Source organism: Ochlerotatus camptorhynchus, unplaced genomic scaffold (genome assembly GCF_037179485.1).
Source record: "Ochlerotatus camptorhynchus isolate MF236.1 unplaced genomic scaffold, CSIRO-AGI_Acam_v1.1 ptg000055l, whole genome shotgun sequence".
In the NCBI taxonomy this organism is placed as follows: domain Eukaryota; kingdom Metazoa; phylum Arthropoda; class Insecta; order Diptera; family Culicidae; genus Ochlerotatus; species Ochlerotatus camptorhynchus.
Window position 1 is genome coordinate 1,645,938 of NW_027040545.1, and position 15,894 is coordinate 1,661,831.

The 15,894-nt window shown below is 38.8% G+C and overlaps 1 protein-coding gene across 2 annotated transcripts in view; it reads right to left on the reverse strand.

Annotated features, from left to right (window-relative positions):
• Positions 1-15,894, reverse strand: part of Rap1 (RAS oncogene family member Rap1) — a 95,386-nt gene that overhangs the window by 68,298 nt on the left and 11,194 nt on the right. For both annotated transcript variants that reach the window (XM_065239516.1, XM_065239515.1), the window contains exon 2: positions 4,170-4,662. In XM_065239516.1, coding sequence (XP_065095588.1) covers positions 4,170-4,244 — 75 coding nt within the window. In that variant the 5' untranslated portion in view covers positions 4,245-4,662. The remainder of the gene's footprint in view (positions 1-4,169; positions 4,663-15,894) is intronic.

A 15,894-nucleotide genomic window follows, 5' to 3' on the forward strand; every position in this document is an offset into this window, starting at 1 on the left:
GGTTGTCAAAATTTAACTTCTTGTCTGTCAGAAATAACCATGCTCGGATAGCAGGGTTAATCGATAACTTTCCATCTGTTAAATTTTAACCAAAAGTTAAAATAATCCACCAAATGGTTCAGAGCCTTAGCTGTCAGATGGTTGTCAAGTTCGGTGTCCTTAAGAAACGTTTCGAGAAACTGAACGAAAAACTTCTTTTGAATTACGAATGAAGTGATAATTGGAAAATTCCCTGAATATTCCAGGTTTTTCCAGAAAAAATAAAATTCCCTGTAAATTCCCGGTTCTCCAGGTTTTTATAGGTAGTAGACACCCTGCATATTCCCTCTTCCCACCCAAATCGCTTCTTTTGGGAGCCCTGATGATCCCTCTTCATTGCGAATTTTTGATGTATAGTAATATGTAATATGATAATCAGATAATCAGAAGCATAACGTCTACGAAAATATGCGAGTCGATTGAAATCTGCCGAAAATAAATGAGGGCTAAGGTCAAGAGTCAAAGGTGTTGCATGCAGAATTAGAAGTCGTCGAGATTGAATGCGCATGTTTCAACAGGATTTTCCTGTTTATTTTTTTAGATTTTCCTTCATCGTGAAAATTTTCGTGGGAAACATTTTTTAAATTATATTTTAAATGGATTACTGAAATAATTTCTTACTATACAACATTTGCCCCACCGAAAAATCGACAATCCCAATTTATTTTTTAAATTTTTGTTTTGTTCATATGATCATAAACTATACTATACCTGTGGGCGAAATTTCATAATGTTCTGAGAACCTTTGGCCCAAACCAGCACGGTAATTTAAAAAAAAAATCATGCGGTAAAAAAAAACTAGTAATTCCTTTCACAGACTACAAAATAGAGTGTCTGACACTGGCAAACATGTCAGGTACCGTAAGACGGGGTGACACATTAGGAATAATGTTTATTGATGCAAATGTCTCCAAATTACAGCAAATCAGGCGTAACATTTGATAACGGCACAAAAGCATTTGTAAACAATCTTTCCAAGGCCCTTTACACGCTAACCAAAGTACGCCCACGCAAACCAATTCCACTTTCGGAAAGGTGAGAGTTGTCCCTAGCGGATGATGTTAGTTTGCGTGAGCGCACGGAGAACAAATTATAGCAGACGCAATTATTTTTCCGGTCAAAATAACTATATTGTTCAATTGTTCTAGAGACAACTCGAAACTATAGTTGATTTGACTATATATATATATATATATACATTCCATTTTTTTTTTCTCTGTTCGGGACCTAACACCACTGCGACCAGTATATCCCGTGTCCTTAGTTTAATACTTAGTTAAATTACATTTGACGGTTGTTATAATTGATCAAAATTATAGTTGAACTGAGTATAAGATGAACAGTTGAATCTATTAGGTATATATGATTGAGTTGACGGTCAAATTAATTGTTGTTTCAAACAACAATATTTTTCCATGTGAAAGTAACTATTAGGATTGTTATCTTAACTTAACGAATTTGTTCTCCGCGCGTACTTCGGTTCGTGTGTAAAGGGCCTTAAAAAGTTTGTTTACAAAAGCTTTTGTGCCGTTATACAATGTTACGCCTGAAATGATGACTACAATATGTTCCTTGAACTCCTGGAGTAAAGTATAGATAACATTAACCATTTGTTTTATTTAAATAACACTGTAAAGTTAAGTGTCATAAATAGTAGCGAAGCCCCGTTTTTTTTTTTTTAATGTCCACAGGCAAAGAAAAGTTTGCACACACTTTTATGTGAATAGATAAGGGTTACACGCGATCTTTAGCCATACATACGAAGTACATTGTGACATTACAAAGTGTACTCCTAATAGCTAAGTTACATTTACATATTTTAAGATATTTTAATCGAATTTATGTTTTGGCCCAATGTCACCCCATATAAGGTTTTCCGTTGGTCTATTTTTATTTAATTTGACAGTCGTAAATACATCATTGATGTATATATGCACAAGTTTAAAATTGTTTTTCTTGCTAAAATGTGAATGTTGTAAAGTAGGGAACGTACAATTTTGACATTCTGATCCATTGTAACCCCCACTTACTCTATATATGCATTTAGATTCACATTCGAAGTCCATCCTATTTTGTATACTCGGTACAAACAATACTGTCTAAGCCCCGCCCCTAACAAGATTTTCCGTCGTTCTTATGAATGGGAACGGACTAGAGCTAGAGCCCTGTAACAAAGAGAAGCGAGAAGTCGAATCTGCAGCCAATTGAAGTGTCACATAAGTGCAGCCAATCGAACAGAAGATCTGTCAGTGGGTAGAAAACAAATCGAATTAAATTATTTGAATAATCTTTTTCTTTAACTATATTTTAATAAAATAAAACCATCTTCGGTAGGATTAGCACTATGACTTGGTATTTGGTAAGGAGATGAATTAGAACATATGAGAATAAATTGAGAATCATCGTTAACATATCTTCCGTATCGTTTGAACTCAATCTTCAATTATTACCAATAACAACGAAAGCGGTAAGTCATGCAAAGTGAGAACAACGTTTAGGGTTGCTAGTTCGTGTGAAAAAATATTGTCATGTTGCCAGTTATTTTATTTATTTTCGCGTTTCTTTCTCTTATACGGCTCTATTAGAAAGTATGTTTGTGCCGAGTATGCACAAAAGAGGTCTTCGGATGTTAATCCTATAGTGTATAAATAAGGCTACCAACAACTTTTACAGTGCCAGCTACTCTATTCTGAAGTCTGTGAGAGGGAAATCACGAATCGAGTGTCATCAAAATTCATGGCATGTTGAGAGATTGAGCTCGTGAGAGAGATTTTTTTGTGGCTCTCTACCCGAGCAAAGTCGGTTAACAAAATGAAAGCAAATCGATATTAAAGTGTGCAGTTCCTATCATAATGAAAACTCATTTTGATTTCAAATGTTGCGACATAAGTCTGATATCATATTGTGCTTTCATTATGCAGTCAAGACGTTTTAAATGAAAGCAACTTAACTTGAAGTTCTGCTGTTTACGTCTTGTTTAAAATTTAATTGAAATTCATCTGTCGTTGAACTAATGATTATCGTTTATCTGATTTGTTTAACACATTTTAGGTCATTCGTGACTTGCCCGCGGTGAGATTGGAGCCTAAGTCTTTCAGCTTGAGAAACATGAATGGTAACCATTTACTCTAGGCCCGTATTCAGTTAAACATTATGAATGCAAAATCAGTAATCAAATTGATTTCATTGAAAGCAGGATTAGTTTTCCGTTTGCTTCAACAGTGTAAAATTTTGCTCTCTTTTTTGCTGTGTTAACCGTTAAGTCAACCAAAATGAGATCAACTGGAGTATTCAAAATAAGTTACATCATAACAGCAAATTTTGATTTCGATTTGATCTTCAGCTTTGCTCGGGTAGCGATTGGTAGGAAAGCAAAATAAAACATATTTGATTTTATTGCAGATTGTTTAACAATAATTTCCGGGCAAAAGCGAATGACAAAGTCCATGACTGATTTCTTTAGGTTATTGGCAATTTTTTTTTAAACCTGAATATGCATCAAAAGCGTATTATTTCCACTTTTCCAAATTTATTTATAGGGATTTTTATTCAGTCCAACCAATAGCCTTTACTAAGTGGTTCGGAGAGGAAAAAATAAAATCAATTCGTAAGTTGGCAGAGCTCTTCTTTGAAGGATTTTTTTATTGTTCTCATGAATTCCATGTCCGCTTCTCAGAGTCCGTTCAGAGTTAAATCACAATCTTCTTGACGAAAGCTGCCGAGAACCAGGCCTCATGCCCAATCAGCTGATGTAGCCAAAGAGCAGGGGAAATGAGGAGAAATATTGGAACATGAAATCAAACCCTGTTTGATTCTGTGTCAACATTTGCATCATTATTTTCGTTTTCCTCTTACACCATCAATCATTACTGGCAATACTTTTAAGTTTGGTGCCTGCTAATGATCATTAATAAACATATGTTTGCAGTATATCGACTGAATAAAGAAGGTTGATGTACACCGTTTACGATGTGATATTACAAAAATGCTGTTTTTTCTCTACAGTCAGTTTTCAGCTATGCAGCGACATATCTGGATAGAATGAAGATTGCTTCACAATTCGAATTATTGGCATCTCGATACAAAAGAAAAGAATCCCAACCCCATCAAGACAATTCAACTCAACTCACCTGAACAAACTGCACCGTCAGGGCGGATTTACCGACACCTCCGCTTCCGAGTACAACAATCTTGTATTCGCGCATTGTGGGGCTTTTTCCGTTCTCTCAGTTGCTTTTGTGAAACCGCTGCTGCTGCCTAGAGCTCAACCACACTGCTGCTGCTGCTGCTACTATGGCAGCCGTTTGTATTGTTGTTGATATTTCGCCACAGGACCTACACAGGTCGCAAAGAATTCAACACCCACTCCTGCGTACACGAATTAATCTTTCGTCACTCCCACGCTCACACGACGACGACCACTTGCCACGTAGCCCGTTGTTGTGTGGCACACTTTATTTTGGTGGTTAATCACTTTAATTCGCTCGCAAACGGAGCTACTAACAACACTTCAGAGTAAGATTTTCCCCTCCTTCCGTTGAAAGGTGTAAAGAATTTTTCGCCTAATTACGGGTAGATTATATTGCTCATAGAATTCCGTCTAATCGCTCTATGTAGGTATATCTGCGAATAAAGAAAAGAGAGGAAACGGAAATTAATAATGTAAAAGTGCGAAGATCTCGTTAATCACATGTTTAGCTAACGAAACACCACCGTGTCTCGACGCGCTGGGCTATGAATGCGAGTAGATAAGACTGGTCCGTTTTGGGGAAAACTTGGTTCTAAGATGGAACCAATGGAACGGTTACTTGGATAGGAGTTGTTTCCACCTGGACCAGTCTAAGCTTCACCGAGTGGGAGGCTTGAGGAAGAGCAGGCAAAAACAGCAGCCAAAAAGAGAAAGCAAAACAGCATCACTGATCTTGTCGTCGGCGTCGTCGTTGGTTTTGGATGTCTGAATTGGGTGCTTACGGTTCCGGCCGCGGGCCATACGGAGGTGTTCCACAATGATGCCAAACGGCCTTGCCCGGATAGGAGGGACGAAAAATGGAGCGGGTTCAGAGTGGCATAGTGCAAGTAAGAGCCGTAAAAATGCCTCTTGGTGGTGACTCAACTGTACTCCCGCTCCGGCGATTACTGCTAGCTGACTAACTAGGCACTGTTGCTGCGGTTGGCGGGTCCTATTATTGTTGTTATTGCGCTTCACTAGACGTAGTAGGTAGCCGTATTTGCTTTTCAGATCACCATGACGATGGTGGTTTTGTTGATGAAGGCACTAGGTACTGGAATGGAGAGTAAAATCCTATATCATTCCGCATTGAGCGAGCTACTGTAGAGCGAGAGAAAGCAACAAAAAAAAACAGACTATGGGTAGCGTTATCAACGTGACTGATGGGAATTGAATGAGGATAAGTTTTTTTCTGCTGCTCCCTTAGTGGGTGATTCATCGCTCAACAATGAAGATAATGATGATTATGCGAAGAGTATGTGTAACATATAGTTTTTTTTCCCCTCCTGCTCGACTCTGAAGGGTCAGGCCACACTATGTGGGTCGACCTGACCTCGCTCCGGATGGTGGCAACGTGGGAAATGATCCTACCATCATACGTGAGGGTAGGGGACATTTTTTCCATTTATCACAAAGTTATTTATCATTGATGGAAATATAGATACATCTCAAGGCTCTTTTCGAGAGAACGATTACCCGGAATCCTGTCTTCTGGTTTTCCCATAGCATATGGAGATACATATTTTTAGCAAGGAATCGTTCCCCCCAAACAAACATTCCTTAGGATGTACAAATTCCAATATGAAGTCATGCCGAATAGATAGACTAACCCTTATTTAATAACAAACCATAACTCTGGATCGGGTTCCAGCGAAAATATCTCGTTTACTGTTGAAATTTTCTCATTCTGGTCATGCCATTTAATAGATTGTCTCAAACTTGTTCGAAATGACTAGGACTACTAAATGACAAACAGTTAAGTTCAGATTTACGTCAGTGATCCCAAAGCCGAAGCAAAAATGTTGGCGCTTGAATCGTAAGTTTTAGGTTTATGGTGTCTTCGGTGATTTTAGATATATGTTTGGTTAATTAGGGTGATCCCTGTGGAAGAATCAAGATTATTCTTGTAGTGTCTAGATTTGCACCTTTTGGTTCATTTATGTATGACCTTGATTATGGGTGGAGTGCGATGTATTGTGCGTACGAGTAGAAGGGGGATAAGCTAGAAGAGTGTTGTCAGAGATTGCGGTGGTTCAAGGAAAATTAAATAAAGCTTTTCCGAGAACATGACACTGCAAAGTCACTAGACCATTCGGGTGAGATCCTTTCATTTTATCTATTTATATTCCGGATTTATCAAACGCTCTTTATTGACGAATAGAGTTTCCTAATCATTCACCCTCTCACTAACACAACTATTCACTTCCTGTGACATCTATGAAGGTAGTATGGGTTCCCTGCACCTTCTCAAGTAGATGTTGGATTAACTTTTCCTTCTTTTTCCCCTGCGATTGTAAGGATGTGGCCAGGTGTATAATGCAATGCTTGTTTTCAAGCACGATATTCTCTGCAAAACGTATTAGTTGACCATTATATAGCCACCTACGATTTGTACAATCGCATACACTGAAAAAAGTTTTCACATAGTTTCTATTAGGAATGCACGTAATAATTTTCCAATAACAAAATTAATGAGTAATCATATAGCTTTCATTGGACACATAAGGTTCATGTGATTTAGTGGAGCAATTTCGAATTATGGGATCACATGTAAGTTATGTGAAATTCACATGGATATTTTCCACTGGTTATGTGTTTTATTTTATGAGTGAGCTATGCTGTGCTAATTTGGGTGGTCCCTATGGAGTTCAAATTATCAAAGATGTAGAACAATTTAGCTGAAGCACTTCTTATTTTGTATTGGATATATTCATCACTGCGACCATTACTTTGATCTATTGTGATATATTCCCCGTTTTAATGTTGCTTTATCAGTATGTCGTATCACTATTTTGTGAAGCGACCGACTCAGACTGACCAAAAGAATTTTTCCAGCCAGGTATTACATTTCGAATGAAATGAACTACGTGACTGGGACCTGCATTCCAAATATCAAAGGGTTCTGCCAGCCCCTTATCTAGAAAAATACGCCTTTTTTTGAAGATTGCTGCACAATAGGTTCAGAGTCTTCCTTTTCTATGCCACAGAATCGACACATATCCTCTTGAAGTTGTCCTATTAACTTCTAGTGATATTTACATGCACAATTGTCCTGTTATCAAACCAGTATAAAGGGTGAGTCGATAATTATTGACCGAAATTAACCAAATTTTGCCCAGTTTTTTCTTTAGAGTGTATTGTTTACATCCGCTCAGTTGTGCAGTTTTCGGTCGAGATGGTAGAAAATCAGCAAACCGTTCGCGAAAGGATTTTGTTCAGCCAAAACGCGCGCCCGGAAACTCCACACGAAGCTGCTAACGAAATACCGATACTGCGTCATTGATGATGAGACCTACATCAAACCGGATTTTAGGCCGTTGCCGGGACAGGAATAGTTCATGGGTACCTATTGGGCCATGATGAAGCGCAAACGTACCGGAAACGTGTATACAGGCTCTGATGGAGGGCGTCAATCGTAAATGTCGAGCATTTGCAACAATTTGGTTTCATTTCGATAACTATAGCCGATTTGACAATCATTCTAAAGTGTCGCAATAATTATCGACTCACCCTTTAGACACTGAGATCTTTCTTTGATAATTTCTGGGGGGAAATGACTGTCAAATACGAACAATCGTCGCCTACCTCGAATAACTGGTTCCAAACGACAACAAAGCCATAATTAACGATGGTTTGTTGATGTTTGGAACCCAATTCACCAAATCAATGAACGTAAACAGGTGAGGCCCAGTAAATTTGTCGTCTCTTTCGTTCTACGGCTGATTAAATAGATAACGGAGTGTGACGTCACACTCCTTCAACCGTTTAAACAGCGAGAGAACGAAAGAGCTGACAAATTCACTGAGCCTTACTATTTACAGCCCATTGATGAATGTTCAGTAGGCCGATTTGACAGCACATCCCGCCCATGGATAATTCCAGCTAGACATTGAAATGTTCGGAATTATGAACCGTTTCGACTGCCTAGCAAATCAATTCAAGCAGTTCCCGGAATGATTAATATGATTGATAACGATTTGTGGTGGAAACTGCTACATGTTGGCCAGTTTATTTTCAATTTGAAATTCAGGGTCTTCCCGGTTCAAATCTCAAAAATTTCCCGGAAATTGTTGAAACGATTGCAATATCCCGTTATTTTAGTATCAATTTGAATAACTTTTTTATTCACGAGCCCTTTTATGATTTTACAGCGCTAAAATTTTCAAAGGAAAAGAGTCATTGAATGTCAGTTAACCAAACGCTATCGCACAGAGGCTATTAGCGTGGCCAGAAGCTCTAGTACCGTGGGTATAACTCCTACAGACTTGCAGACTTGGACAAAGTTGTTTAGTTTACAAAGAGCCAGCTTTTGGTGGTTTCTGACTAGTCCGTATTACCAACAACCAATACGAAACTAACGATTTTAAATTGGCTCACTACTTGACTAGCCTATTGGTCAAGCAAACGATTAACGTACCCCATTCTAGTCGAAATTCTAGTACTACGCAATGTTTGTTTTGATTCGCTATGAAAGTTTGACAGATAAAATGAGGGGTTATTGGTTTTTCCTATGTTTCGAGGGGTGAATCGATTAGCTTGGGACCGAAGATAGTACCAGAGCTGAGCCAAAAAGTTGAGCACGTTATTTCGGGACCTTCTAGTCTTAGAGTTACCTCTATGGTATTACTGCCGCATAGGTGACGCTCGAATCTATAGTGCTTTTCAGCTCGTATTGCGATGACATAATCAGGAAGATGTAAATACGAGACATCAAATATCAAGAAAAAAAATATCAATAATATTGCTTTCTTAGATCTCCTAAATTAATGTCTAGAATATAGGTTTCCTCTAACACGGATGAGCTTGGCGTATTGAAGCCACTGCCTATTATTAGAACTATTTCCGGAATGAGGTAGCATTTTGACATGTTCTAGGCAAATAATAGTCAAGTCATATTTTTGTATTGCTGCATTCATATTATTAAAAAATGCAAAAGAGCATAATTCTCGCGAAACATTTGAAAGGGCCTATGTCCAAAATGTAATCAAACCAGAAAACGAATTGTAAATGTTTCCTCCGCTATTTAATTCATATAGGAGAAACGCTCTAGTATTAGCCATGTTCCTATTTTGACCACCTTTTGACAGAGTTGGTTGAAAATGCTATCTAACATGAAACTTTAGTGTGATAATGTATTAGCTAGAAAATGGTCTTAGAAGATAGATACCCAGATAGTTCCGTTAGAGTACGGCAGTATGAAAATTGAATAGAAGTTGAAAATGAGCGAAGGGCTATTAATGCGACAGTGCAAGTCAAACGCACACTATTTGCCTAACCCGTACCTACCCTCTTCTAAGACCATTCTCTAGCTAATAAGTTATCACACTAAAGCTTCATGTTAGATAGCATTTCAAACCAACTCTGAAAATCGCGAACTTCGCGTATGAAGTAATATAAAAACAGTTTGAAAGCACCTTTTGACGATATTTCACGTTGTTTGCAATTTTGAGTTGTTCATTTGCGTTCAGTTTGTTGGTACAAATCATCTTCATCAGTTTACATAAACATGACGACCATAAAATTCACGAATATTGCAATTTTATCGGTTTTTGAGGTGTGACCAAAATAAGAACCTATGGTCAATACTGGTGCACTTCCCCTATAAGTAAATTGAAGTATTTTAGGCATTTATATTGTTTACAATAACAATAGTAACTATATCTCAGTACACAGGATCCAGAATGTGCGAAAAGTTTTCAAATATACATGAAAATCGATAACAAATTAAGCCTTGTTGTGAATCTTTCAATGGTTATGCCCTTTTTGTTGAGCCGTTGCGCTGGTCATCAGAAAAGGTAGGTCCTGGTAGGGAGCTTTTTCTTAACGTCAAATAAATGTAAAACAAATCCTCGGTCCTGTCTCAAGCAGAAGGGCCTAACTTTGATTTGAAAATGTTCAATCATCGGCCCCTTCTACGCAGTGATGGGCAAAACACCGGTACAGCACCGGTACGGTTTTCTAAAGCATAACCAATGTGCTGATCTGCTGTACCGAGTGTAGTGTGCTGCTGTCGGTTCGGTTTGGTAGTTGCAAGTAACACCGCACCGTGTTCACCAGTTCGCTGCACACGGTGCGGTTCTGATTTTCCAGTACCGGTGTTCTGTGTTCACAAGGATGATGTTTTGAATTCAAGAATCGATCCGGTACTGTTGTGTGTTTATGTGCGTGGTGCGCATTATTCAGAATTGCCAGTGATGGCAGATAACTAAACAGAAATTGTATTTGATGAATAATATTATGCAGTGTCAAGTCGAAATAGCGGTTTTTGAATACAGAAAAACTGTGAATTCAAATTACGTGACGCCACCTTGAAATCCAAGATAGCGGCTTCCGGTTATAGAAAAAAAATTAAACACCTTTAAACACCTGTCAAATACCTTTCAAAATGGGTATTTCCGGAATCAGGGTGACGTCTTGAGACCGGAAATCAATGTCTGCCGCCATTTTGAAATCCAAGATGGCGGCTTCCGGTTATATTAAAACTGGGAAATAATGCCAAATATCATTCAATATGGGTATTTCTGGAATCAGAATGACTTATATATACCGGAAATCAATGTCTGACGCCATTTTGAAATCCAAGATGGCGGCTTCCGGTTGTAGAAAAACTGGGATATAACGCCAAATATCCTTCACTGTGGGTATTTTTGAAATCAGGATGACGTATAAATACCGGAAATCAATGTCTGACGCCATTTTGAAATCCAAGATGGCGGCTTCCGGTTGTAGGAAAGCTGGGATGTAAAGCCAAATATCCTCCAATATGTCTATTTTTGGAATCAAGATGACGTCTTGAGACCGGAAATCAATGTCTGACGCCATTTTGAAATCCATGATGGCGGCTTCTGGTTAGATTAAAACTGGGAAATAATGCCAAAAATCCTTCAATATGGGTAGTTTTGAAATCAGGATGACATATAGATACCGGGTATGCAAGTCTGACGCCATTTTGAAATCCAAGATGGCGGCTTCCGGTTGTAGGAAAGCTGGGATACAAAGCCAAATATCCTCCAATATGTCTATTTTTGGAATCAGGATGACGTCTTGAGACCGGAAATCAATGTCTGACGCAATTTTGAAATCCAAGATGGCGGCTTCTGGAAAGATTAAAACTGGGAAATAATGCAAAATATCCTTCAATATGGGTATTTTTGAAATCAGCATGACGTATATATACCGGATATCAAAGTCTGACGCCATTTTGAAATCCAAGATGGCGGCTTCCGGTTGTAGGAAAACTGGAAAATACTAGCAAATACGCTTCAATATGGGTATTTTCGGAATGGGGATGACCAATTTAGACCCTTCGATATGGGTATTTCTGGAATCGGGGTGACGTATAAATACCGGAAATCAATGTCTGACGCCATTTTGAAATCCAAGATGGCGGCTTACGGTTGTAGGAAAACTGGAAAATACTAGCAAATACGCTTCAATATGGGTATTTTCGGAATGGGGATGACCAATTTAGACCGGATATCAATGTCAGACACCGGCACACGGTTTTGATTTAGAACACACTGGTACACTAAAACTCAACCGAACCAGGGTACACGCTTACATAAACACAGGAGTATTTTTTGAACACGAACCAGCACACGGTGCTCACCGGTTGGTTCAGTTGCCCATCACTGCTTCTACGTCACTAAACTTATCAATGGAACATAATGGAACGAAAACGATTTATGAATGATTCGAAAAATTTCGTTGATCGGCCGTTCTGAAAATCAAGTTATTTTTAATGATGTTTATCGATAACGCGGAACATTCCTATACGACTGGTAGCTATTTGGCAGTGCCATTAGAATGGTATTAAAAAAAAGATTTGTCTACATTTTGATCATAGGCCATTTTCAAATGTTTCGCGAGAATTATGAAAAAATATTCACATCTTGGAATGAAAAATTTCATGACATGGGATATTTTTTGAGATTTTCAGACTGGACCAGCTTCTACTTTCGTGAACGTTTCGAGATTTCAGACACCAAAAATTAAAAAAAAAATTAGATCTCAAATTTAGCCTGGGGAAAACTTTATGATACACTTTGAAGAATTGTGTGGGTAATTTTTAAGGAAAATGCAAAATGAGTTGTTAGGAGATTTGTAAAATTTGAGTTATAATTACTATATAAAGGAATTCTAAGGAAAATTCTAAAGAAATCCTACAAGAAGTTGCAGGCATTTTTGAAACGTATTTCTTTTAATTGTTAGGAGAACTAAAGGTGAATTCCAATGTGATTCTTTTTCGATACTTCCTGATTATTTTTCAGAGGTGAACCAGTAAAATCTCTTGAATGTCAATCAATCAAACAAAGAAAATTCTGAAATTAACTCGATGGATTCTTACAAAGAAATGTTCAAGATCCTATACTCGGAAAAAATGTAGATCTTGAGATATAGGAGAAAATATAGATCTTAGACTTGGAAAACATTACAAGAACACTTAGATTTTCTAATATCTTGAACATTAAAAAATATAAAAATAGTATGACTTAAGCCAGTCAGAAGATAACCACAATAACGAAGATATACAAAAAAAAATTAGGGCGGAACCATTCATTATTTTCGATCAGGATCTAGCATAACTTATGTGCCCAAATACTCTTTTTTTTTTTAGAAATCTCAACAGGTGTCCCCCTTAAGACTAATTCTAGATAGAGCTGGAATTAGGGCCTAACAGCTTTTGTAAACACTGACTTCTATCGATGAATTCTAGAAATTCAAGGCTCGCCCACGCAAACCAACATCCTCATCGGGTAGGGAAAGACTTCCCCTATCCGATGGTTATATTCGTCTGCGTGGGCGTGCCTTGAGTTCCTAGAAATCATCGATAGAAGTTATTGTTGACAAAAGCGGTTACGCCCTAATTCCAGCTCTATCTAGAATTGATTTTTCCCGGATATCCCGTTTTATTTCCGAGTTGTTCCGTTTACTTTTAAAATTCCCTGTTTCATCCAAATTGGAGAGGGTCGTGCGAGATATTGGCATTTTCTGGTAGATTTGGTCGGGAAATGTTCTCCTCCGGTAAGTTCTGTGGGATTTTTTCAGAAGCATATTCCTATTAAAACTTAAATTGTAGCGTAATTTTAAATTCTACGGAAGCTGTTTAAAGTGTGCCCAATAATGTTTCGAGGAATTGCGTCAACTCATCAAATTTGAATGCAGTGCGAATCTCCACTAACTCAATATATTATGACCGTATTAAGAAGTATAGAAACGTGAGTTTGTTCACGACGAGGGTATACAAGAAACAAGATTAAGTTTAGAATTGCATGCAGAATTTGAAATGTTCATCAAAACTTTCTCGAACATGGAGTTTGGTCTATCCGAACACGATCGAAGCTTAGGATTGGTAACATGCAAGCCATACAGAAATTTGAATAAAATTTGACTAGAAATCCACTCCGCTTGATGCATAGCTGCTCACCTATGTAGGCCAAATTCCAACATCAAGTTACAGCTTTTGGACGCTTTGTTAAACCATTCTCACTGGTGCAATCGTTCACAATACATAGTTCAAAGTTTTTTTTCCAATCCCGGTCCCCAAGACGGCAACAATATCTCTCAATGAACGGGATCCATGAAGCACACATTGCTGCCCGGACAAATTCCGTTATCATGTTTTCTATAAAAGATGCACGACACGAATCGACTCAATGGCCATGGCACGTGTGAATTTTTGTTGCTTTTCCATCTCCACCATTTCCCTCATTGTTGTTTTAACTCCTCTTATGTAGTACCTGCTCTCTACTACAGACGACGACGAGACGAGGCAGCAGAACCCGGCGAAACGCAACCAATTAAACAAACCAGATTATACAAAACCCGCACCGAAAGCGGCCCCGAAAATTATTATGAATCAATTATATTTCACACTGCCCATCCTCCTTCCTCCTTCGGGTAGTAACCCAGATGTTGGACCAAAGACCCAACGATCAACGGGTCGCTCTGCTCCCCCGCACGGTATGTAGCTATATAGCGTCACCCGGCGCGATAAAATTTGAACCATCAAGCCAAACGAGGCAGACACAAGACACCGGAAACTAACCTGGCGTTACAGTCAACAATCGCCAACAACCGGTCGCGGTCCGTGTACTGATGCCGGTGTGCGTTATTGAAATTGAATTTTTATTTTTTTTTATTTAGTTAAACCGTGTGTGGACGAAAATGAGGCAAGTCAAGTGATTAGGAATTCAGTTCAGGCGCACACACTCGCCACTTTGGCCGCCGGTTTTGGGAAGCTACTGGCGTATCAATGGAGGGAAACGGAGAACAGGAAAGCGTATTATTTTCATTCGGTAGGCCTATGTTCTTATTAGCATTTTGTGTTTGCGAATTCAAGAGACAGTCACACAGTATTGCTTTTCATTGATTTGCAGCTTCTCACTCACAAATGAAGCTAGTGAGAGAGTGTCATACTTAAAATCTAGGATCATAAAACTGGTTATACAAGGATTCAATCAAGAATTTAAAAACAACAAACGTGTACCCACCGGCGTTGAGGATCTTTCGAAAAATTCTGTAAGTATTGTCTGAATCGTGAAACTCTTCAATCCGAGCAAAACTAAGTCCGTCTCTTCCAAATCACAGCACACATATCTCAGCGGATCGTGTTTTTGTCTAGAACAGTTTCTATTCGGGCCTCACTTCAGTCGAGTTCATCTACACCATGACCGGTTCTTGTCGATACGGCAGTCAAGACGGCTGAAATGGGTTACCTCTAGAGACGATTCGTTTTCGATGATGGAATAATTGTGAAAACTGCCCGACGATTGCCTTTGGTGATAAATTCGGAAGGCTATACCAACAATTTTATCAATACTAAGCAAATGGATCTCTACTATATGACGGGGATGGTGGAACACCTACGCTATGCTGTTATTCGTACGAAAAGAACTACGAAGGAACTATGAGCATCGAGCTTGATGAATTCTCACTTTCAGTATTGGAAAAGTTCACCAAAACTCAATACGACTCGCGATTTCCTTGATGAACTTCGTGAAATATCGCAAACTTTCCCAACGCTGCTCACACTCTCGCCCACATGGTTTACCCAAAGGTCATCCATTGGAGGCGTTATTCCAGAATACAGTTCTTATTTTTGAATTTAGCATTTTATACGAAGCGTACAACGAAGGATCAGAGCAGGATCTTCTGCGAGAGTTGAGGTACATTAACAATTTGACCATGCAGAATGGACAATAAAGAAGAACACACGCTTATCATAGGGGGTGGCCAGATTGAATCCCGGTCTTGCCGAGTATCTTCGGGACGGAAATTTTCACATTTTCTCCTGTGTTCTTCCTCGGATATTCATGTCAGTCATTAGTCTCAATTGGCATGACCACAGGACATTATAGGGATGACCATAGAATGCTGCGCCCACGTCTGTCATCTGTGTGGAGCTGAGTGGATTGGGCGGAATCTGCTCGAGTACTATAAAGACCCACAGGCGTCGGATAAAACGCTTCCGCTGAAGTTTGCGGTGACCGAGAATCCTATTTTCGAAGCATGACAGATGTTCAGGGGGAGATGTTAGATAGTTTTCATCGGTGGTACATTGCGGAGGGTACCTCAACTGCATCAGATCGTAGCTTGGTAGGCTTGGTGGGGTGTAATTAGGAGGT